This window comes from Haemaphysalis longicornis, unplaced genomic scaffold, assembly GCF_048455015.1.
Source record: "Haemaphysalis longicornis isolate Haplotype H1 unplaced genomic scaffold, Haemaphysalis longicornis Haplotype H1 scaffold_1, whole genome shotgun sequence".
NCBI classification, from domain to species: Eukaryota; Metazoa; Arthropoda; class Arachnida; order Ixodida; family Ixodidae; genus Haemaphysalis; species Haemaphysalis longicornis.
The window spans coordinates 306,022,340-306,048,129 of record NW_027526203.1 but is presented as its reverse complement, the minus strand read 5'-3'; the positions used below and the strand labels follow the sequence as shown (position 1 = coordinate 306,048,129).

Below are 25,790 nucleotides of genomic sequence, written 5' to 3'. Positions count from 1 at the left end.
CGAGAGCAGAATGTATAGGGAACCTTGGAAGTTCTGCGCCCGTCAAAAATATTATTTCTCTCTCATGTTATTGTAGCCAGTATAGTTGGGGCGCCTGTTTTATAAAAGGGGGCTACCAATACCACTCTGTAAACAGCTTTGCTACAATCGAGATTGGATAGTACTACTCATATTTACCTAGGACAATTAAAGGTGAGCATTCAACCATCGAGTTTCTATGAAAACTATGCAATCGCTAGCCGTTTTTACATGTATAGAGATTTGAATTCTGTTCTAAAATCGTTAGTATTGAATCTATCATCGATAGCTTTTTATCAATAATGTGTTGGCACCACTTGATCTGGTTACTTTTAGCAGCTGGTTTCGACAAACATTCAAACAACATAAATATTTTATGTAAGCATTTGCGCGCTAAGTTATACTGCTAAAACTAAAATCCTGGTAGCACTGGAGTAGGCGTTTTCCCGCTTAGTCGCCGTGTTTGCCTCACCCTATTCCTTCTATGTTTTTACTGTGCGCATTTATTACGACTCTCAATACTTCATCGTAACTTAATGCCTTTCGTAGTGCACGGAAAATTGTAAGGCCATCTAGCACCTGCTGTACTAACGATGATCTGCGGTTTTTTCCTTGTCAGCCACCCAGATATCGCTGCCACGGCCACCGGCACACTTGATCGATGGAAGGCCTGCAATAGTAGATCGTTTGGAACCGAGTTCTGAGTTATATCACAGGGTGAATGTCAGATCGGGCGGCCACGTATGTTAAGGGCTTCCGAAGAGCCAGAGGCTTACGTCGCTAAACGTAGACAGAAAAAAGTTGCCGAAACTCGCAATGGGGGATTGTCGGATATATGCTGATGCCAATTTGCTGTACAGCGGTTTTCTTTAAACTCGCCTTCACTACTGTACACACATGCATTCCTTGAAGACATTTTTTCTCCACATAAGCAGTCTGTTATCAAAGCAAGCAGGCGCAAGGTCCTCTTTATGAATACCTTTACACGACCCCATGTACTCCTATGGTGCGCTGTGTCTTCGCTTCCTTTCACTTTTGCACCTCTCATGTTCATGTGGAGTAGCAAGCCAAGCTCGCTGACAGGCTGACTTCTCATCATTACAGTCATTCCTCCTCCTCCTCCTCCTCTATACAGAGGCAAAGTGGATTCTTCTTCTATTCACAAATACTTAGCTGGGGAGATTTTTTTTTTCGGGGGGAAGGGGGGAGGGGGGGCGGTATCAAAGTGTGGTATCGCAATGGCGTTTCGATAAATTCCTCAATAACACCCTATGTGTCCCGGTGATACGATATACACCAAATTTCTTTAAAGTAGGCTTCACTACTATACGCAGATATCTGCAGCGAAGGGATTTTTCGCGCACAATATAAGAAGTATTATATCAGAGCATGAAGACCCTAGGGTATATTTTAATAGGGATTTTCCTAAGCGGCGAAAGCCTGACACACCCCTTTGGACAAGCGGGTTTCTCCTTTGAGTTCACATAGATGTGTTTAAGCATTTAAAACTCGTGTATCGAAGAAGTTGCATCATTCTGACTCGGAAATCTTTTTTTCCCTGAAACTTAACGGGAACAACAGGTGCAGGAACACCCAGTAGTTGGTAAGCGTGAAGTTGAACTTATGCAGTCCAGTTCTGCCACCTTGCCCCTAACTTTGTGCGTTCGACCAGTACACTAGCCACCAGTAATGAGCCGTATAACACAGAGTCCGCTGAAACCCAAGTACCCAAGTCAATAAAGAAAACCAAAGAGGAAGATATCATAAGAAGGCCCTAAAACTACGCTCCATTGCCTGTCCTACCATAAACTAAGCTGTAAAAGAGTAAACAAAAAAGAAACGGAAAGAAGAAACAAAGAGCGCTAAAAGCGGCGCAGAGCCTTGGTTTATTAAAGGATGGTCAGCGTATGGCTCAATCACGTGAAAAAAAGGTCGCAGGGTTGATTTGTCGCTCCGAATACAGTGTGCCAAAACAATAACCTGCCATAGAGAAAAAAAACTGCCCCTACAAAATTGTTTCCTAACGTACACTCTTAAAAGGGAAAAGTCACCTGCGCAGTGGAAATAGTTAGTATTTCATGACTATTTCTCCTTTATTTCACTCATCCAGCTGCCACCGTTCCCAGGCTGCTAGACGCTGGAGGAAAAGCGTCGGCTTTCTCCCTGGCCAGCGTCCGGGGACAGCCGGTGCTACGGGACATGCGCGCCGGGGCCGCCAGCGCGGCTAATCCCCGAGCCCTGCAATCCCGAAGACACCCCGGCGTCCCGAGAGCACTGAGGCGAGGTGGTCGAGGCCCGCGGTGCTGGGCAGACTCCGAGGCAACGGGGCGATCGACCGTGATTGACATTCGGAACTTCCTGGGACAAACGAGCAGGAGGGCAGAGGAGACGGGGCTTAAGTGTGAGCGCCACGAAGGAGCCTTCAGTGGGCGAGCGTCATTACAAGATCCGTCCACGGGGAAAGACATCGACACGATAATGATTTTGCACGCTGCATGGACTGGCCTGTTGTTCCGAGCGCGCCTCGTTTCCCGGCGCTTCGCTCGCCGGTCCCACGCAAGCGCTCGAACCGCGCGGAGAAAAGCGAACGAGGAGCGTGCCGCCGCGGAAAGAGCTCAGCAGCATCTTAATATGGAAGTGAGACAAGCCAGCTGCATGTTGTTATTTTGTGCTTATCGGTATTGAACAAAGCAGCTTGTTTGTATGTTTTTTTTCGTTTGTGATAATCTGGGCCGTAATCTTTTTTTTTCCGTCACAATATGCGTCGGCACCACGTTTCATATTGCTGACATCCAGACGTCAGTAAACCATAAAGACATTTTTTTTGGTCAAGTCATTTATCTGCGGCTCGTAATTTCAACTGGGAGATAGTTTGGGATGCATTAAACCGATTTACGTGTTTGCTAGGGAGAGGAGCGTAAAATAGGACGGAAGTAGGGAACAAACGAGTACCCAACAGAGCTGAAAGCCGGTCTGCTAGAGGTTAGGATGTTGGAAAACGTAAAATAACGACAAAGAGGTGACCCGGGTTTTGTGCCTGGTTGGCTACCCAACACAAGGGCCGGGGGAATGAACGGGTGAGAATGTTAAACCTGCGAAGTTGAAGTGAGGGTAGGGGGTGCACCTATAAAATATTTGTAAAGTTGACAACAAGCGCTCGCTCGCTCCATACAGGGAACTTAAGAATGAGGAAAAGCAATGCACCTTCCCTCGGGACGTCGAATAATGACAGCAGTGTCATCAGATTTCGTTCTCTCGGAGCTACCATTTGTACCATTAGCTAAGCGTAATATAAAATGTGAAATCGGTGTAAGATTAACCATGAACAGTAAGTCTGCTCGTCCTCTTCAGAACCACAGGAGTCCCAGCGACATTGCATGAGAGCGCTGTAACAAAGAGAGGAGTTTTCGTGCGTTGTGCCGCTTGGGACCCACAACTTGCGTGATCATGCGAAAGATTATAACGTGTTCAAAACCGTACCGGCCGCTTTGTCTCGGGGCTTACCATTTCCGCTCCAATATTACCTCACTCGAAAAACAGCTTAACTGGGCACCCCTGAGCGAACGTAGGCCGCATATAAAACTTAATTTCCTTTATTGTATCTATTTTGAGAAAAACGGCATTAATCATGGCACCTTTTTGTTTACACCGCATTTTATATCACGATGGTTTGACCATAGCTGGAAAATTCGCAAAATATCTTGTCGTACAAACGTTATTCAGGACTCGTTTTTATCTCACTGCATACTAATTATGGAGCAAGGACAAATAAGCTACCATATGGTGTGTAGTCCGGAGTGGGAGGGCCACTGAGGGCGTACGGCAAATCCGAGCGGTTAGTGGATTGCGTAATAGTGTGAGGGCGTAACGCGAGTGGCGAGTGTTCGGAATATTGACGAGGAGTGGCAAGGCTCAATAAAGTGTACGAGTGCGAGTTCGGGTTTTATGAAAATATCTTTTTAGTGAGCGTGAGTGCGATGTGTGCTGTTTTTTCGAGCTATGCGCGCAAGCGTTAGAACCATGGTAGCATTTTAAGTAAGGCATTATATTCACGAGGATGGCTTGGTGGGCTAGTTGGTGATGCATATTGACAGGGTTACCAGCGCACGCAGACGGGGACACGGATGGGAGGAACAACAGGACCAGGCGCTGACCTGTCCTGTCGTTCCTTTCATCCGTGTCCCCGTCTGCGTGCGCTGGTAACCCTGTTAATGTATTAGAAGCAGAAATGCTGTTGGCGAGGGGGTAGTGGGCAAGTTAGGGCCAAATATCATTATTGCTCTTAATTACTTTACCCAAAAGGCCTTTTCCTATAATTTGGGCCGTGATTTTGCGGGCTAGCTTCTGAAATACTGCAACCCTTTTTTGTTTGAGAAGAAAATTTTTACCGCCCGTAAATATTTTACTCCACGGGCACGACTGTGTTTTGCATTGGGTCCACGTTTTATTGTGGTTGTTACCATAAACACAAACGCATTCATCTGATATGTAAATGAAATCGTTGCTCGGGATTCTTATTTTATGGAGCAATCATTCTGTGTACTTCAGAGACTTATAGGTTAGGCTCGATATCAATATGTACTCAAATGCTACGACCAAAATGAGCCTTTTTCTCTTATTTGTCAGGATCCGGCTTGAGAACACTCAGAATATCTGCCGGACGGTAATTGTGTTCTCTTTGGTAACTGCGTGTACACATGCCGGTTCATAAATTAAGGGCTGGATGTTGGCCCAATATAAGTACAGCTCGGACTTTTGCATGGTCTGTATTAGTCTCGTTGAACAACAGCATATCACTAGAGCTGTGTCAGTTACCACCTAGGTACTAAATGTTACCGAAGAGCTGCGGAACGTATGCTGCTCATGTAAGCGTCACAACTTACCCCCATTCACCAGTTCTCGTGCATTGGATCACATCTCGTGCTTTTACTGAAAATTCCTCAAAATTCTGAATAGATATTGCTGCCTAGTGCATAGTAACAAACTGTGACCTAGACAGTCCCCTTTAGCAACGATATTGTGCGCAGGTTTCTTTGAAATCAAAGAAACAATTTAACGTATGCTTCATGGCTGAAGTTTTGAGAAACTAGATCTGAAAAAAAAATAAATCTGGCAACATTGGTTACATAAATCATAAGGTGGGGACGTGTATGGAATAACAAAAACAAATTCTTTAGACTTTGGTGAGCCCGATTCATTCGGCTACGTTCAGGCTACTTGATCTGCCACAAGGCCATTGCGGGGTGTTTTCTTATAGAGGGCTTGACTTTCCACTGTTTCAATGTAATAGAAAAATATGTAAAACATGTTGTATAAACATTTTTTTGTTGCCACTAAAAATATCAACGCCACTGAGAACCTGTTGACCACGCACATTCTGTGAGTGTCCAACGGTGTTCTAACATGGCGCTTGTTATAGAACAAAAATGCACCCGTCACTGTCCAGTTGGAACATTCTTAGCGACAGCTCGTCTTTCGCTTCTTAAATGAATATGCAGACGCGTTAAGAACCACTTACTGGGCTAGTAGGACACGAGTTGAGAATCTCATTTTCCTACTTATCAACAGTAAAGGCTGCAGTAACAGTTCGCGCCTGCCATGAAATCTCAAGGGCTCCGAACGCAGGCCCACAGTGCACACAAGCTACAGTACTGTGCAATGTGGATAAAATACGGTAAAGAAAAATTTCAAGAAATATTTTTTTTGTGCCAGAAAAACAGTTTTTTGATTAAACTATTTGAACCAAATAGGAGTAGTTTTATGAAAGAGAATTTATGTAATGTATTTACTTGGAACACCTGCAACAGTATTGAATTTAGAACTGAGTGTGTACTATGCAATTTTTTGTTAATTCTACGCATTTTCCCAAAAGTTTTTGGCTTCTTCGGTTCCCAAAACATTTTTAGTAGATACTCAACAGCAAGGAAATGACCTTAAAGGTACAGGCAAGCGAAATTTATCAAGTACGTTTTTTAGTCCAGCTTCAGCGTCACTACACACCCCTGCCCAGTATGGGCCATAGCTCAAATACTTGCTACAGGGGGGCGTGGAGCGTTTAGCCCTGTGTATTCAATCCTAGTGAGGTGGAGTAAAGAGGCATACAGAAATAAACACAGGACGCTGGCTATACTAAGTATTATAATATGCAGGACGTCAACATACGGGACAACATGCTTCAGTGTGAAGGAAACTTTCCTGTTTCCACTTTCTCTCGAGTTCATCCCCGGACAGCGCCATATCTTTCTTTCTATGGACTGCGTCGTAGGAAACAGTTCAAGAGTTTCTAATCATCTGGTTTTCCATGTGGTCGGCAGGCATTTTATTTTAATTTTAATGCTCCTTACATCCGAACCATATACTAACGACCTCGATGCCTTATCGGTGTTCTATTGGAGCTCAACCGCCTTCTATAGGCCTCCTGCGCTGGAGTTTTGGCGACATGCAACGCCCGTAGTGGCCGACGCCTCTGGGTAGTACAAAAGCAGACGACCCCAGCCGCCCTCCATGCGTTTTCAATTACAAGGCAGAGTAAAAATTGGTTGTACTTAGTTTAAGCGCTTTATGGTGCGTTTAAATGACTGCATACTGTATGAAATAGCCCTTAAAGTATTTGTAGAGGCTAAACAAAATGATATCTGCTCAAACAAGCCGATTTATCGGCTTTCTTTTGAGCGAGCTGTCGCGGTCGTCGCAGCGTGGAACAGTATCGCCAGGCGGGTGGTATCCAGCCCCGCCCTGGAAGACCAGCTCCGACTGATCCACAGGGGCCAGGCGGCCCTGGAAGCATATGGAACCCGTGAAGAGGGAGCCACCTCATCGGGCGCTTAACGCGCTCTGTCTGACAATAAAAGTTGTTTCCTCCTCCTCGGGTGGTCTAACTTCCTGACGACGATTACCGGCTTTTCTTCTTGCGTGCGGTCGACAAAGGAAAGTTCACGAGTAGCATAAACACGGAACGCTAGGTAACTGCAAAAGGTTGCTTCGGCGGAGGCATGCAAGCGAACCCAAGAATTGCGCAGCCGACTCAGCTGGCACTGCTGGCCTGGCACCACCTCGAAAACGAGTGGAAATTTTGTTTGGTATTTTCGCAAACTAAATGATCCTTTCGTGACGTTTTACGCCGCACGATTTACGAACGGCAGGGTACATGCATACTAGCGAGTGGGTGAGGCATTGCGTGAAATAAACAAATTAATCGCTATTAAAGGACGCAAAACAATCACCAAATCGCACGCCCGCTGCCTGCAGAAATGTGTACTTCTATATTTGCATTACATAACATAAAACAGCCGAATACACGGCGCGGCCCCGTATATTTACATTCGATGATCACTGACTCGGTTGGTTATCTTCGTCGCTAACAATCTAAATGCCGACACGCCAGTTTTGTCCTCAAATGGAGTTAGAGAGCGAGACAAGAACAGAAAATTGGTCGCTTCCAGTGGAATTGTCCCCCATCTTCACACTTCGCCAGATTATTATCAAATATTATTGGCGATTCGCTGAATTTTTTCGCTTTCCATTCAAAGCCCCCCTCCCCATCCCACCCGATTTGCCGTCCAGCCCTCCGCCGTGTCGGATGCAATGCAACTCGGCCCTACACTTCAAAACGTTGCTGACCCTCATTCTAGCCTATTAAGTGCGAACTGGGAATATATGATGCAATAGCGTAATTAAGTAAAGTGAGCGCAAACAAGGAAAGCGAGCGGCCTCTCGGTTCACCCGACGTTTTACGGCCACTAATTTCGGAATCGCAAAACAGATTTCAGGCTTCTGACGATCGCTGAATTTTGTCACTGAGACATGCAACAAAAATTCCCCCGCATTTCCCCGAGGGGGAGAATGTGAAAGTGCGAATGCACGGTTGTCGGCCCGCTTGCGGCGCTTGCGCTCGGCCCCCGCAGCCCACCACCTCGCCGCCTTCTCTTCCATCTCTTCCATCGGGTTTGTAGTATCACGTGTACACCACGCAGTTATCAAGCCGCTATAACGCCGCTGAGTCGCCAACGCACGCCGCTGACGACGTAGTTTGAGTGCGTTAAAGATATAAGGCGCGTTCTGACACCGATATCAGCGTCGCGTCCGTAGCTTATTCGGTAGAGCGTCGGGCTGCGGCCCGCAAAGTCCTCGGTTCGAAACCTGGCGCCGGATGCTGTTTCTTTCTTAAATATAGAGGAGCACTGCGGACGCCGCCGCCGGCGGTGGATGGTTTGGGGTCGCTTATAAAGAGCTCTTAAAACGGCAACCTAACGCTGCACCATGTATTCGTAACGGCGACGCGAACGAGCACTGTTTAATGAAAGTGAACGCATAGTGCGCAGGTACGCAAAAGAGCGGCGCACCGAGCAGACGAGCGTGCCGTCCGCCGGACTCGCTGGCTTTTTAAAGCGCGATCATCGCCGATTGCGTCACCCTTCTTTTCTGATCAGCTGTTGCTGAAAAGTCCTTCACCTAGAGTATTAGTTTAAACTAGAAGTTTGCCTTCAAATTTCACTTCATACGACCATCGATCAGTGAACCTGCGAGTGGCAGAGCGCCGTCACCGTCCCGTCACTTTCGTCGGTGCTGTAGACGTATTTAGCGCTGCAAAGCTTTTTCCCCTAATGCCAAGTTGATCGCCTGAAGAGATCAGACTCGTCGGGGATGGGCTGATGACCATGTCGTAAAACAATCTGGAGCATCAACTTCTGTCAACACGGGATCCTATGGGACCCGCGAAGCTTTGTACTACCCGGAAGTACTGCCCGGAAGCCGCTTGAGCAGCGCCCCCGGGCAGCGCAGTAGGCCTATACTTGATAAGGCCAGAGAGACAAATTACTATCTCACGGGTCTCATTTGAAATGCCATAATATGCAATGTTGATGTTCCTCGGCCAAGATTCTGAGCTGACAAGATGTAACTGAGCGGTTTTCTATGAAGGTTTAACCCCTTTTATGCCACGCAGAAAGGGGAAGCAAAAGTCTTTATGACGTATAGGTTTTGCCAAACTGTAAACAGCAATGGCGAAAACGTGCGGTTACTTCATCAGGTCCGTGCTTGCGCGCTCACACATGACAGGTACCGCTTCAAAGGACAGGCTCAAAGGTGTAAGGTTAATATCTATCCAGATAGACCTGAAGTGCAAACTTTGTCCCAGGCGTGTATGCCGATGGCACCCCATGGCTCCTGACCACCCTGAGGATTAACAAAGAAGGAATTCAACATGGGCTTTATACCCGCCGCGGTGGCTCAGTGGCTAAGGCGTTATGCTGCTGAGCACGAGGTCGCGGGTTCGATTCCCGGCCGCGGCGGTCGCTTTTCTGATGGAGGCGAAAAGCAAAAACGCCCGTGTGTTCGAGATTTCGGCGCACGTTAAAGATCCCCAGGTGGTCAAAATTAATCCGGAGCCCTCCACTACGGCGCGCCTCATCGCCAGCGTTGCGTCGGCGCGTTAAACCCTGCAATCAATCAATCAACATGGGCTTTATGTGCTGGGAGCCTCGACCTGCGTCCCTGCTTGTTTGCTTTTCTCGCTGTCTCACTCGGAACGTTTATTTGACCACTTCATTCAATCTGCCACATTCTCACAGCAAGGTCACTTGGCGGATCAACTATCAGTTCCTATTGTAACAGTCTAGGCATGCAATATTGCATGCCTATTGCAAGCAACAGTTCATGCCTCCCTTAAAGTATCTAGAAACGTTATAGTAGATTGTCAACAGAAACCTTTTAACTCCTACAGCCACCCCACCAAGGCGGTGTCTGGAAGCCGGAACATCCGAATTTATGCAAAGTAAACTGCGTATATGAAGCCCAGCGCAAACAACTGAAAAACCAAAACGAAATTAAGAAGACTACGCATCCCTGAATCCAGCACTTTTAACTGATTACGACCGGGGGAAATGCGATAGAATAGTAATGAAGTCTCTATTCTCTGAGGACACTTTAAGCGGAACGAAGGCGATATTCATGCAAAAGAGTCGCTCGGCGAAGCATTTTTTGCTGGGACTTCTGTCCTAACTCAGCTAAGTGCCGCAAAGCACCGCGCAGAGGCGCGAAAAGGAAGTTAAAGTGCGCACCCCCTTATTTGCTTTTCCGCGTGGTAAACACCCTTCTTAATGACTCCAACTCTGCAGACAACTTGGTAGGCGCTTCAAAAGAAGCGTGCGATTTACCGCTTGAAAAAGAAGAAAAAGCGCATTGAATGCGAACTAGAAAGAAGATTGTTTTTCTTAAGATCGAGTTATTATTCGCTTTATCAGCAGGCTGTTTGCTGTTCAGTATTGCATGCTTAGCGTGAATTCTTGATATTATTGAGGTGCTTGTATGCTCATTTCCTATACTTTTTGCAAATAAGTACGCTAGCCGCAGCCGCAATTTTTGGGACTCTTCATGAAAACAAGCAATTGTTGCAGTGGTTATGCTTGTAATGGGTAGAATTTATCACAGCTGAACAGGAGCGTATTAGCCGCGCAAGAGCATGTGGAGTGTCTTAAGAAAACTAATAATTTCCTTCAAACACTTCATATATCAATCCCAGAATCTTAGAGAGCAAAAAAAAAAAAAAAAACAGTGCGGTGCGAAATTTCACTTGACTCGAATTATGGGATTCTTCCAGCTTAGCTTGCATTTTCAGGAATTGCGCATACAAGGATGTGATTTTTTTTTGTTTGGGGTGAAACCGGCGCAAAGCAATTCGCAACGCACATACTTATAACTCGAGTCAAGGTCTGGAAAACTCAGAAGTAAAAGACATGACACTAACAGGTACATTTTACTCTTGAATCTTTGATTGTTCTGTCATTCGTGAGACAATTCCCCGAAAGTGCGGACAAATTCACATGCATTTATTGGATAAAGACACGAATTTTGATCAGTAAGTGCAAAATAACCTCTTAAGTAAAATATATACTGCGAGGAAGAACGGGAGGCAAGGTTAACAAAATTTACGAGAATGCTACACAGGTCAAAAAATTATCTGGAAATAATATACGTAGATTATCACATTTTTACTACAATATGTTGAGTAAAGAAGTGATTCTCAAACAAAAATGTGAACCTCAGAGCACGAAGCATAAATGCGATTTCAGGGCGTCATCCCGGCAAGTTTACAAACTTTGAGGAACGCACCAAATTTAATTATCAAAATGAGTAATTCGCGACTCGATATTTATGAAAATAAATAGCAAAATTTGTTCATTAGGTTCATAAATTTTGAGGCGCTTTTGACCTGTAGCTGGCTGGTACCCCCATTCGAAGTTAGTGAACACCGGCCCACAAAGGCTTTGTCCCACACCGCAGAAGAGACTAAAGATAATGGCTCCACCGTGGAGGGGTCGGATATACCCTTGTGAATAGGTGATGCTTTGTGTGGTCAAGAACCACCAAAGCACCCAATAACACGCCAAGTGCTTTGTGGGGACAGAGCATTCAACAGTACATCTAAGTGATACACAACAGTGGTTGCAGGTGAACAAAGCTTTATAAAAGAGCTGTGACAGGTATTTTACGAATAGATAGAGCTATTCGCATTAGACTTCTTATTTCAGCGTTCATTCGCGCGGAAAGAGACCGTATATGAGTAGAACATGTAGCTTGTGTCAAAACAGTTGGGGATTAAAACACTGAAAGCACAAGCTTCCTGGAACAGCCAGGCTAGCTATCACGGTAGTTTGTCCATGTTATTCCCTACTCTTGCTGGTCAGAAAAACAGCAAAAACTGCAGGCATAAATTTAGTTTCCCAAATCCCACTCTTTTGAGGTTTCAATTTGAAAAAACACTTCGTAGAATGGCTTATTTCCCCAGAAGATATTACGGCGTTTGGACTATTGCCCCAATCACCCAAAGTTGTTATGGGGATCGTAGACCCGTTATTTAAGGTCCTTATTCGGAGTATTATATCGCTTATTGTCCGGACGTACGAGTTTTCATGTAGTTAGCTAACAAATCCTCATTCCATGCCATGCGCGCAAATGAAGGCACCAAGTAGCAAAACGTGGCGCTGTCAAGGGTATCGTTCTTGCTGTTCTTATAAAAACGCATTATAATTGCAGAAATGCTTAGGAAGACGAATTCTGCCGAAGTTGCCGCCGAAAATTTGCTGAACGTTTTGCTAAAACATCCGTTCTAGAAAGAGCAAGCAGGCGACCCACACATCAAATATTTCACCTTAAAAATTTGGAGTTTTTGCTAGACCTAGATTTATAACACTGAGCTCTAGTACCATCGCTAAGAAGCTGCGAGAAGCAATAAAACTAAACGCTTGCCGTGGATTGCAAATATGCATCGAGAAATTCGAAACACTGGTGGGCAACTTCGTACTTCGTATCTGGCCTTCAAATGTGTGATATGACCTAAAATGGAATGACAAAAATAAGCAAAACGTATTTCGCGAGGCTACAGTTTCTTCCTGTACTGAACCTTTTGAGCCCGGTACTCATATTCTGCCCAAAACGTACGCCAGAATAAAAAGGGACAGGCATGTTTAATACAGCAATGAGCTTTGTAGTTTTAAACTGTGAAACTTTTCATTTTCATTTGTGAGCTCAGTTCATAACAAAACTTGACAATTACAAGGTAGGGAAGCAATTTTTCGTGACGTTAATGAGTCGCCTCACGCACTATAAATATTTTGCAGTTTGAGCAGTCATGTTCACTCATAAAACGGTTTGAGAAAGGCGGAAATGGGTGTAAGTCACGGTATCTGCTTTCTAGGGCTAATAGGCACCTAGCTGCCTTTGTCGCAGAACGAGCCCCGTGTTTAGGCGGCCTGTTGGGGCTGCCTGAAATAGACCCGATATTAAATTTTCTTCTGGCCGTTTACATGGGTCCTTATCCTTTTTGGGGGGATATAGAAAAGGCTGCGCACTCTTGTATTGCGCTGAGCACTGCAGGAGTCGGGTTTACCGGAAAGCTTTGGCCCGGCGCGGACTCTCGGCCGAGTTGCACCAACTGAGGAGTTTCTCGGGGGTCCTAGGCCGGCCTGCCGGGCTGGTGCGTTTACAGTGGCAGCTGTCAATAGTTTACTATGGATGAAACTCTGTGCTCCTGCAGATTATTTTGGGGCGAATTCAATGCGGCGAATTTAAAGTTTATTGCTTTCTCGTAAGTCGGAGCTTCTCGGGAACTCCGCTTTGTTATGAAAAACGAATTACCCAAGTACGGACTACAATCTTCGGAGCTGTGGCGGTGTTATTTATTCGACTCTAATATTTTAAATGCACGCTCGTAATGTATAAAGTCGCAGTTAGGTCACAAAACGTTTTAATATTCGTTTATTCAACCAAACGGATGAAATGCACGTCTTTCATAAATTATTCTTGACAAGTTGAGAGGCGACGTTTGGCGTGACCGTTTATGCCAGCTCTCGGGCGAAGGGACCACCCAAGCGGCGATGATGGTTATGTACAGGGGATGATGATGCCTAGCCCCGTTATGAAGAAGCGCCGGTAACATAATCCACAGTACTGGGAGCGTAGTCACAGGATCTCACAATATATACAAACCAGTACATTTTACAAAATGTTCATCCTTGACCCCAGCAAGCCTAGTTCTATTGATTGTGCGGACGGCTGACAACGTGTTTTCGGTGTCCGCACTAAGTACTGGAAAAATAAGCAGTTGTAGTAAGCAAGGTAAATGGCATGGAGGGTAATGCTGTGCACCGCAAATGAAATAAAAATGGCCGGGCATCTGCTCGGATCGCTGAAAATGTCGTCGAAAGACAATAGCCTTCTGCCGCTCCTGACAGGTATCTGCCTCACCTGTCCCACGCGGCCACCTTTCACGCTGTTCCCCTCCTGTCTCGGTCCACCCATTGGATGTTTGAGTGAGTTTTTGGGGAGCTCAACTGTGCCGACTTTGCACGCGCGGAACGAGCGCGATGCTCGGAAAGCCTTCTTCGCATTTAATGGTTAAAACATTGGTTTAAACGAATTTTTATGTTTGTTTTAGCAAAAATCGAGCGCACATATACTTTTAATTAAAAGATCGCGAACACCACTTATGTATTGATATTACCTCAAATAAGCCTAATATTGCTGAGCAACGTTGACAAATATTGATTGTTTATTTGATTGCAAACATTTGTTCCATAAAAACGTCTCGCTGAGGAATTCTTTCAGCTTCAGCCGGGAGCCTAAATCGAGGGACGGACAGACGGACGGATGGACGGATGGACGAATGGACACGCAGACAGACAGACAGACAGACAGACAGACAGACAGACAGACAGACAGACAGACAGACAGACAGACAGACAGACAGACAGACAGACAGACAGACAAAAAGTTTTGCGTTTCAGTAGCCGAAGAAAGACTATCATCTTTGCGAGCGTAAACGAGTGTGGAGGTTAATGCCATCATATTGCCCCAGCCCGGTGTAACGGCTCCGCAGCAAATTTTGTAATTATTGTTGGCGAAGACGAGGTGGAGGAATGAAGGAAAGAGAAGTATTGTTCACTCATCGATACTTCTTGTCCCTTCCTCCAGCCACTTATATTTGGCCGATTCCCTGATTCCGTGTGCGCCAGACCTAGGGGAACAACAATAGAAACCAGGATGATTAGTGGCCTTCTGTCTCACTCTTCTCTTTGCCCGACCTCTAAGCATTAGTTGCGAAATACCGCATGGAAACAACTACACTGAAACCTCATTATAACGAAGTTGAAGGGGACCCTTAATTATTTCGTTATATCCATTATTTCGTTATATCAATTTTAACGGCTTACCGCAATGTATGCTCAGTTGGGTGCACAACGATAAGTATGCAGAGATGGAAACCGCTACGCGACCACTCATGCGACGGAAATCTAATAGAAGACAAATATTGTGCTCGCTCAATGCGCACACCTCCTGTATTATTGTCCGCTAGACATAGTTGGAAAAACGTCTGCGATGCTCATTTGTTTCGGACATCGCAAGCGAAAGAGTCCCTTTGCAGCGGTGGCCACCTCGCTGATGCCGTTTTCACCGTCGCCATGGGCACCGAAGAAACGACTTAGAAGACCAACCGTATCGAGTGCCTCCGACGACGTTGGCACGTCGAACGTGTTTGCATGGGAGACCACGGCGTCTTCGTCATCACTTGTGTCGGTTTGTCCGGTGACATCAGCGACAATGGCATCGTCAGTTGGCCGTGAGGTTGACTCAGAAATTTTTAAACAGCCGCACCGAACGAGTGTCGAACTCTGCGGAATCCTTCATGCACCGGGGTCGGGATTTTTTTTGGGGGGTGGGGGTAAGGGGGAGAGACTAATATTAATTCGTTATATTCATTGACAGGTCGGTTTGACTTCGTTACAACTAGGTTTCGAATGCATGGTTCTCTATAGAGATATCAAGGGGAATTTCATTTACTCGGTTATATCTATTATTTCGACATATCCCGTCACTTTATAACGAGGTTTCAGTATTTATTAGCAGCAATCACATGGTCTCCTCTCTCGTCCACACCACCCCTTCGCGCTTGAAATGGGGAGGAATCGTCGTAAAGCATGGTTGGGATACGTCGAGGGTTTGAGAAGAAGCGCTGCGACCATCAACTCGTTGGAGCGCCTCAAGAACAACATTTCTATTCGGAGATCACATCACACGAGCCCGCTTCAGGCACAAAGCGGGAATTGTGCACATTGTAACATTCACCGGATTCACGGTCGAATCTTGGCCACCTACATCGAGCTTTCAAAAATCAACGGTGAGTTCGCAGACACTACTACAGCGGATGAATAACCTATGTGATCTGAATCGGCAGCCGAGCACAACAACGGGACGCTACCTGAAATTCACTGCACGAGCGCCTATCTTCAAGCAGCTTCACATAACACCCAGCAAGCACCTGTTGCCACCTCTGTCTACCCGTTAAAGCAAGAAAATGTGCCAGCAATCAGGGGACCTCGGCTGCTTTCCTTCTAGTCGGCGCCGGTGACATTGCCAATGCAACGCCGACACTAGGCCTCCTAATTGCCGGTACTGCCAACAGTGATGTTCCGTACTGGGAAGAAAAAGTCCCATTTATAGGTTCAGAAATTCTCTCTTTTGGAGCATGTTTCCCCACAAGTTTCTCAAGAATTCCCTGCAATTTTCCTGCATTCTCCTTTTGTAGTAGATAGTTCTTTACGCGGACTCCTGTTCGGTTTTGGCGTTAGCCAGCGCAACCCACGTCCACTTTGTCCACCTATGTCTCCGGACGGAGATGCCATTCAGAGAATTGGAGTTCCAGCGTGAACTTAATTCCACTACATCTGCCGCTTAGCAGCATTTGACTATGCCTTCAACGTTTTGTACCAAACAGCATGGTTACTGCTGCATGCGAAAGCTTCAAGTTAAAACGGCCCGTACGAAAAGGAACGAGACATTGTTGGGTAATTCAGGTAATTTGGCTCATCGCCGGGACTCCTAACGCCATCCTCTGGTTGAAAGCACGAAGACCAAGGTGCACCCGAAATATATTGTTGTATATTTCGCAGGAATACATGCTAACAGGCTTCAGTCGTTCAGCCGCCACCGCTTCACGCTTTACTAGATTTTTCTGATGGAGTATTCTTTCCTCTATTCTCACTCCTGTTTCATGAACTGGATTGAAAGCGGTTTGATATGCTTGTGACTTGCACGAGCGCAACTGCGCATATTTGAACATAAATCCGAAGAAGTGTAAAAGAACTTTTTAAAAGAAAACAAAGTAATACATGACGCGAGGTCTAATTTACTGATATTATTTTTTCCTTTTTACTACAAGACTCCTAAAATTCCCTGCATTTATTAAATATTCCCTTTTTATCTTTGGGCCAAAATTTCAATTGAAGAAGGGAAAAAGGGGAAAAAAGTTTCCCCGAAGAAGGGAAAAAAAGCTCCCGCCTCCCCTCGCGGGAACTCCTGTGTAGATGCGACGCATAGGGGGTTCATGTTGCAGCGTTGGACAGCGGAGGAACGGCGCTGGAACGATGGAGCGGAGCGGCGCAGGCACCGCGTTTTATAGCGCGCATAACGGTGAGGGGACGCGCCGGCGCCAGTGCGTCTGCCGCGGCTATGACGCAACACAATCCAACACAATCCACTTTAATCCAATCCAATCCAAATCCAAATCCAATTCAATCCAATATAATCCAACCCAAGCCAAGCCAAGCCAATCCATTCGAATCCATTCCAATGCCCCTCGCGAGAGAGTGTTCGCTATCGGAGACGAGAGGGGGTGAGCGGCGGAGAGCGCAGCTCACACGGCGAGGAGAATGGGGGAGGGGCGGACGCCGACAACAACGCCGACGCCGGATGCAGGGACAAGGCGAGTGAATGAGATGCAGTCGCATCTAAAATTCTCCGCACGGGACATCACTGACTGCCAATCACCGACGAACTGCCGCTTCTCGCGCGCACAGAGACTCGGGGAGTCACTGGAAGCAGCCGAGTCACCAGCCGAGTCACAAGCCGAGTCGTCTGGATACACCAAATTTTCTACGGTACGCATTTGTTCCCTTCCAAGAGCACCCTTCACAGCGGCATGACTGCGCGCGGTCGTATGTCGAATCACGGCGCAGTCGAAACTGCTTGAATTTCTTCTGCCTCAGACACTCCCAGAAAGTCGCCCATGGACTGGACACCCACGGCACCATACTGCGAGACCCTGGCCCAAGGTATTGCAGGGTCAAGACTGGGCTGTACTCACACTCGAAGCAAGGAACGACATCCTTCATGCTTAACTTGCACGATCCGCGCCCAACGGTCAGCCGAAATATTCCACTTTATTCACCAGCCGAAATATTCCACTTTAAAAGATGGTGCTACCGCAAACAGCCATCACAAACAAGGAGAAAAAATCTTAGGCACCGTGTTTCCGCCGGAACGGCTCGGGTAGCTAAAATCCAATTGATTTAAATAAAGGATCGCCATCCATTCGTAACTCTTCACGGAGCGAATTAACAAGCGTGGAAGCTGGATTAAAACGAATCTAAGGAATGATGCTGTCGCCCAAGTTGGAACTGAGGCTGAATTATCTGAAACGATGCCTGTCACTTTGAAACGACGGGGCATTGCTGCGCAAATGCATGTATTCCCGCGGTTCCGTAGTCTGGCGGGTAGGTGAGGACCACCCTGAGGAAGGCGGGTGCCAGGGCCCCGTACGACACACAAACCGACGCTAACACTGAGCGAGCAGGGGGGTGGGGGGCGCTGTATTTTCTCCAGCTCCTCGGAAGAGCTTCAGAATTATGAAAAGAGCTTCAGAAATAAAGAAAGAAGTAGTTTTCGCTCCCTTCCTTTGCCTGATCTTTTAACAGTTGTAAGAGAAATGCTGCAGAAATTGCTTGGGAAATATAGCCCCCAATTCAAATAAATGTACAAAAACAAAATGGGTAATGATTGCCCTTCTTACGAAAGGTATTCCACGAGAAGCCTAGGGTGAACCCCTTGCATAATTGAAGGTGCGTATCCGACCGCCTGCGTGGGAGTATACATTGTATGTTTCGTTATCGGCAAGGGCCCAGAGTGACGATGGCTTCTCGCACCACCGAATCCGGGCTGCCCAACGCCCTCGTCCAGTGCTCACCATCTTGATATGGGGTTAACGGGTTGTGGTGGCGTTGCCAGAGGAAGTAATCCATGGTTTGGTCTGCCCCACGAGCGGCGCAGCAACAAACGAAGAGGGGAAGGTTTCAAACTTTGAAATCGGCTTCAATATGAACAGGGAGTGCTTATCCAGGCTGCGAAAAAAGCAACGTTGTAGGCGGGAATATCTACGGCGCACCCGGCAGAAATCGGTAGTATTTTTGTTGTTCGGGAAGAGTATTTCCTTGGGAGATGTGGCCTCGTGGCAGGAAACGGTCCTGGCACCGGCTCCGATCGTCAGCCTCTGATCTGTGTTGTGAGCAGCATCATTTCCCGCCAGGTCGACGTGTGCGGGAATGCAGACACGCGATCATCAGATCAATACCTGTGAACATACACCCTACTCACAACGCGCGCCGTACAGAACAAAGGGAACGAGCTTTGCACAGACGTCTCCGAATCAGACTGATATGATATACTGTGATGAAGTACCGGCAACTTTCCGTTTTTGAACACAATTTCATCAAAGCAGACGCCCAATCACCATTTTGGTCTATGCACCACTGAAAAAAGGAAGAAGAGATAGGGATTCCGGCCGGGAAACAGACGGGCTGTTCCGGCCTTTGCCTGCGGTGGTCGTGAAAAAGCAACAGGGCAGCCTGCCGACCAGACGGCGCTGGTCCACTACCGGGTGCGCGACCGTGGTTCCCCTGCGATGGCCTAGAAGCCACCGGCCAGGAAAACGACAGCACGGACCCGCGCCGCACCACCCGACAACGTTCCAGAATGTTCCGCCGGCGCACCAACGAAGTTCCAGCCAAGCTCCATCCAACCTGCACCCTCGTGAACAGCTCGTCCAGCATGTGAATCTGTTCACGTCTTGCCAACTTGACTTCCAACTTGACTTCCGTTTCCCTATTAGGTAGCGGCTCTGTATATTTTTTTCCTTCGCCTCCCATCTCCACGTGCTTGCTCGTTTACCCGACCTCAGGAAGCCTGCTGATTTTCAGTTTTAGATGCGGAGCATCTTATAGCGGTGGCCTGTCCCGCGTCGGCGTCGGCGTCGTCGGCATCCGCACTCACACTGCGCATGCGCAACTCTCCTCCTTCCCTCTCTCCAACAGCTGCGCGTTACTCTCTCCGCTCTCTCTCTCTCTCTCTCTACCAGCTGCGTGCGCTTCGCGTGCGTTCGCTTCTACTCACACCGCGCATGCTCGGCGCTTCCGCATCTCTCCCCCTCTAGTCTCCTCTCCTTCAAGTGTGAATCGTCAGTGCAGCGCTTGCTTCGGTTGGCGTCAGTTGACTCCGTTGATTTCAGATGCAGTGTGATGGAAGCAACAGCCCCGTCTGCGAGTGGGCTGATGCAACCTCATACTAGCATCAGCACAAACGCACACAACAACGTTACTTCCAATCAAGACAAAGCTGCGAAGCGAAGGGCACGCGACGCTGAACGTAAACGTTTGAAGCGAGCGGCGGAACCTGAACTACGACAACGAGAAGCCGCTTCGAAACGACAACGTCGAGCAGCAGTACCTGAACTACGACAACGTGAAGCAGCGGCGGTTCGTGAACGTCGAGCAGCGAACCTGAACTACGACAACGAGAAGCCGCTTCGAAACGACAACGTCGAGCAGCAGTACCTGAGCGAGCAGCAGTACTCGCTCCACATCACCCCTTGGTTCCCCTCGGGAAGATGGTGTAATTTTTTTCATCTTCCGGTGTCCATTCTTATCATTCTCCCGTCCGTAAGGCTGGGGACCGTTAGGAGCCTGTAAAACATCACATATACGTTGATGCAGGAAAATATAGACAACATAGGGCTTTCGCATTCGTTGCAATTAATAACCCGTTACCCCTCCACTCCTCTGATGCAAAATTAATACTCCCCAAGCAGCCAAAGCGGAGTAGCAGCCATTGCGTTAGCTCTATCCCAGAGGTGAAACCAATTGATCATAACCGGATTATAGAGCGGCTATTTAAACTTTTGCTGGTGGCCTAACCTCAACGCAGGCCTTGAGAATTCTGCTTCAGCATTCACCCAGTTCCCCTGTACAACTTTCCCTCGTGAATGCAAAAACCATTCAGGAGCGGAACAACAAAGTTTAACAAGCAACAAAAATGCACAGGAGCACTAACGAAATAAAAGAGCGGAACGAGCCCGCATGTAAGTGGCCTTTCTCTGCCCCTAATTTTTTTCTTCTTGCTGTCGCTACTTTGTGACTCTGGCAATGCGTGACAGCAAGTAACATTATAACGAAAATCCGCAGGCTTTTTTTTTCTACATACTAAAATAGGCAAAGAAAAATATCTCGTTGATCTACTGATGCGTCCGGAGCACTGAAACCCACTTAGCTGTGATAACCACCTACCGGTGGCGTACACAAAGGCCGCTTCAGTACTCTCTAGCCTTTTGCTACCTCGTGGCCACCACACGACAACAGCCGGGGGCACAGCGATAGACATACTGGATGTTTTTTTTTCTCTCGTCAATAGGCCGGTGGTTAACGGTAAGAAACTCATTAACATCATTTACCCCATAACAAACTCATTAACAACATTAGCCCGTGAACCTTGTCTGTGTATGAACTTAAAAAGCACCAGGACCTCTCACTTCAACAATTATGAGTGTTAAGAATTAAGACGGTAGGACAAAAGTGGGGTCACAAAACGAATATCATTTTCACAATAATGTTTCCAATGTGAAAAGTTTGCAACAAATATATTTTCGATTCGCTATAGTGTAATGCCACTAAGTCTGTCCTAGTTAAAACCATACTCCACTTTGTAGTAGTGTGTTCCCTGCGTCTTAATACCGAGTGAGAATGTAAGCACCGTCCACCTGATTTTAACAGTAGAACGTGATAATTTGGCAGTACAGCTGCGTAGTTTAATTTTATCACGTGTAGTCTTCTGGTCTAAACGTAATATCACCCGACAATCCCCCCCCCCCCCCCCCCCCCACTGGCTGCGCTGGCACTAATGAAATGATTTACTTCTCCACCAATACACTTGTAATACCATATTTGCAGTTTCAAAAAGAGCATCTAACCTGGCAGAAATTACTTACTACGGAGACCTCCATAGCGTAGACCAACTTTAGTAGTACTCAAGCATTTTAATTAAAATGTCACTGTTGTGAATAGTTTTTATGGCTATACACTCCTGCTTCGAGAACTAAGAACAACTGCTGTGAAGAAAGTTCTGCTTGTGCGCATGCCGGCCCATTTCTAAAATGTGCGGAGCTCGGAGTAAATAAATTGGTCAATTTACGTTCCCAGGCAGCTAGCGCTACAACCTCGTAACCTATTATAAAAAAAGCCTAAAACATGGCGGCGACGCAGAATAGAAAATACACTGGGCGACGCGCTGTCCTGTGTATCATATGTTCTGCTTCGCTGTCTTTTTTTCCCAGGTTTTTTCGTAGTGAATGAAAACCAACTCGCCCAACTGTCTATCATGCTCACGTTACCTAATTTCATGCTGAAGCTGCTTGTAATATTAAAATTACTAGCATTCTCCTGGCGACATTTAGCTCTTTCGAGAACTAGTTTTTACTGCCATACATCTTTGGGCTGCAGCACGTGTTTTAAGGATAACTGAAATCAACAGGTGTGAAAGGGCCATTAGGAAATGCAAGTTTTGTTCAATCGAAAGCATACCACGTTATACTAACAGTCATTATAATTTTAGCTCTCGGTATTCAGATACCAAGGTGTAATAGTAAGCAAGGACATATGAGATAGCTAGGTAGACAAAAACATTTATTCTGCCGCAATAATAGCAAAAAATGAGAAATGGCCGGTCGGTTCAGTTTTGAAGGCCGCGTTCTGCCGCTGTTTGGGTGGTCCGCTGTGCAGAAGGTCCGTTGACTAGCAAGTACGAGCTGGTCAACGCGTGTTCCTACTACTGAGGAGGCGTGTGGGGGGGGGGGGGGGGGGATGACCAGCGTATAGGGGGCATAGAAAGAGGAGTTTGGCAGTGGCGCCGCGTGGCGTGGGTTTGACAGTTTAGCCAGTGAGAGGTAAATCGTGCGGGGAAAGTGCGGGGTACGATAGTGGAGGCAGAGTATGGACCGGCTCGTAGTTAGCATCAAACTGTGAATTCTCCGATAAAGAGGGTTCCGTGAGGTGGGTGGCTTGTTTGGTGAGTGTGACGGTATCGAGATAGAATGTCAGTCGAAACTGCCCGTCGTAAGCCGAGCCGCCGGGCCCTGTAGGGAACGTCCTGTTATGCAACTCGCAGACTGCAGCATGTCCTGCCTCGTTCACAGGGAAGGAGGCATCTGCAGGAGTACATACGATGGTAATTGTGGGTAGGTAGGTAATATTTTTTGGGCGCCGCCGGGGGTCCCACGAGGTATTGTAGGCAGGCTTAATGGGGTTTGATTGATTGATTGTAGGGTTTAACCCGCCGACGCAGCGCAGGCGATGAGGCGCGCTGTAGTGGAGGGCTCCGGATTAATTTTGACCACCTGGGAATCTGTAACGTACGCCGAAATCCCGTACACACGGGCGTTTTTACTTTTCGCCTCCATCAGAAAAGCGGCTGCCGCGGCCGGGAATCGAACCCACGTCCTCATGCTCAGCAGCACAACGCCTTAGCCACTGAGCCTCCGCGGCGGGTTTAATGGGATTGCGTTACAGCTATGTATGAGCGGATGCTGTGAGGGAAATGGTGATGTTCTCGGCCGCGGTTCTAGAGACATGAATGTGGGTAGCTGTGCGGGAATGGTGCCCTTGTATTCGACGACTGCGGGAGTGGAGCGTGGAGACAACTGCATTTTAGCGATGCCGGTGTAGTGACTGGGAGGTCGCAAGGAGTATTTCCGCTGGAGGTGTCCTCTGGCCCTTCGTAGGCCCGGGTGGCATTCGGGGTGCGTGTGGTGTTGAATGTGTGCCATCAGGATATTGACCGGGGTGTAGGAGGGAGGCAGGGGCGGTTTGGGGCCGGGCGGGTTGACGTCTAGTGAACAGTGCGACCTCTAAAGGCAAGTGAAAACCGCGCCAAAATCTGCTCCACATATAAATATTGCAATACCTGATCCCGGGGATGTTTTCAAAAATAATAAATTTTTATATGAATTGAAGGACACAAAATATCCCTTGATGTAAGTTCTTTGGATCAAAATGAAATAACACCTATGTCCCGGAATCTTTTTATAAGTTATAAAATGTTTACATGGAATTGCAAAGTCGTTAGTCAAATCCAAAACATACCGCTACCGTCTGGATGATCACCGCTTAACCGGGGCTAGTGTTCGATCTACGGGAGAGAGAAGGGTTCAAACGCATTTTATTTTTAACATTTACTCTGAGATAACCATGCAGATGCAAAATTGATGATACGTTGGGTATGTGTGTTTTTTTTCAGGACAAAAATGCAGAATTCCAGCAGTAAAAAGCAATCATAGTAATTGGATAACCAAAGTGCCCATTTGTTCCTCTTCTCGGCAATAAGTCGCTTCCTAGCATACATCCACCCGCCTTGTGAGAGCGGACACAAGTAGTTATCTGCGCCTATTTTGAGCGCTACTAGTCTCCTGGATTGCGATCAGTCAACCAGAAGAAAATAATTGGGAATTCCGAACGGGTCATTCCTGTATTACAAAATAAGCGCGCTGTGGATATCCATGAAAATTACTGGCCACGACATCATCCCTTCAAAAACAAATAGCACTAAAAGGTGCTTCAGACGAGCGGCTTTGCCAGTAAGAAACAAATAACAGCAAATGTTCGGCTCTTATCTTTTTATTCGACCTTTTGCAGGTTTAAGAATCCAAGCAACACCCGTCCCACTGTATCACTTGTGTCTGCTTGGCAACGATAGTTTGAAAATTCTCTATACGGGTGACGTCCGCACAACAGGACGATCTCAGGCTTACTCGTTATATGTACGCAAGACCTTATTTTGTTCATTTTGGGCAGTTGAGGGACACTGAAGTGATTTGTAAACATTGCCTGATTACTAGCGCCAATATAGTCCGGAGTCTCTAGGCCATGTTTCCACCACTTTCGCTACGTTTAGGCGACTTTATTCAGTAAAAAAATTAATTCGCCAATGTCGTCCTCCTTTCCGATCTCCTAAGACGTTTCGTATGAAGTCAAAACAAGAAGGCTTGGCTTGAATGCGCCACTGCACGATTCGTCGATTCCCCGACCGAATCAGTCGGCCCAGCGCTGCCGGCGGGTCGTCGCAATTCGTTCGCTCGGTTGAAACTAAGCCACGGCACGTTTGGGTCTGGAAGAATATGCTTTAGTTTGTGCGTTTGTAAACTGTATCAAGCTCTAAGTTGAAGTGGCTCCACACAAGCGCACATGCGACGATTCGCTGACTGGTACGCCAGTAGAAAAATGTAAGGCCTCTTGAAGGCGGGAGGAGAGTCAGCGAAGTTAATATAGGTACTAAGAAATTAAAATCAATCAAAAATTTTATCGTACAGCGTAAACCCAGGATGCAAGAAGCACTTTTTCCGGTGGGTGAACTAGCACAGCTGTCAGCAGCACGACCACACATGTGCGAACGCTTTTCCGCCTAAGGAATGCAGTCGCTAGACATGAGATATTGAGTCCATTGAGGGGACGCTTACTCAACGAGCGCTATTCAAGAAATAGTAATGTAAGCTGCTCGAAATGCTCAAACTAAATAAAAAATGTAAATTGGCTATACATTGCATACTTTATATTTCCGGCCCTTGCTTCGCTGGCTTATGGCCGAGTGATCTGAAACATAAAGTATGTTGTTTTTCAAGTAGCAATTTGGAATTACCTATAGCGAATTTTTTTTTTCTGAAGTTGATTTATTTGTTTTTGGGCAATGCAGTGGTGGAACTTCTGCGCCAATTGCTCCAAGCTTCGCCAAGAGGGTCATCCTGCTCCGTGCAGCAGCAAAAGCGTGTTAATTTGAATAATTGCTCCATGTCGGCTTCACAACAGTCGCAGGGTGATGGTGGTTTCTCCCGGTAAGGAAAACGAAATTGAATGCAATACTGCCATTTTGCGTAAGACGATAGAGTTTCTGCAATTTTTCCACTAATGTTGGCTGACTCACAGATTTCCGAAAACTTCTAGTACAGTAGAAAGAAACTTGCTTACATAGTATCTGACGTATTGGGCCCTTATTTCATGGACATTGTAGTCCAGGCGTTGGATACACGCGGAGTCTTTTTCACAATCCAAATTGACGAGACACCAATTCCAGAACAGTGCTACCAACAGCTTGATGTCCTTGTGAGATACTGTTCTGACCACAAAACA

At 46.8% G+C, this 25,790-nt stretch overlaps 1 protein-coding gene across 1 annotated transcript in view; it reads left to right on the top strand.

Annotated features, from left to right (window-relative positions):
• The window catches only part of LOC144159348 (uncharacterized), a 39,890-nt gene extending 17,443 nt beyond the window's left edge, over positions 1-22,447 (top strand). The window contains exon 3 of the mRNA XM_077690769.1: positions 22,395-22,447. Coding sequence (XP_077546895.1) covers positions 22,395-22,447 — 53 coding nt within the window. The remainder of the gene's footprint in view (positions 1-22,394) is intronic.
• Positions 22,448-25,790: the final 3,343 nt, after the last annotated feature.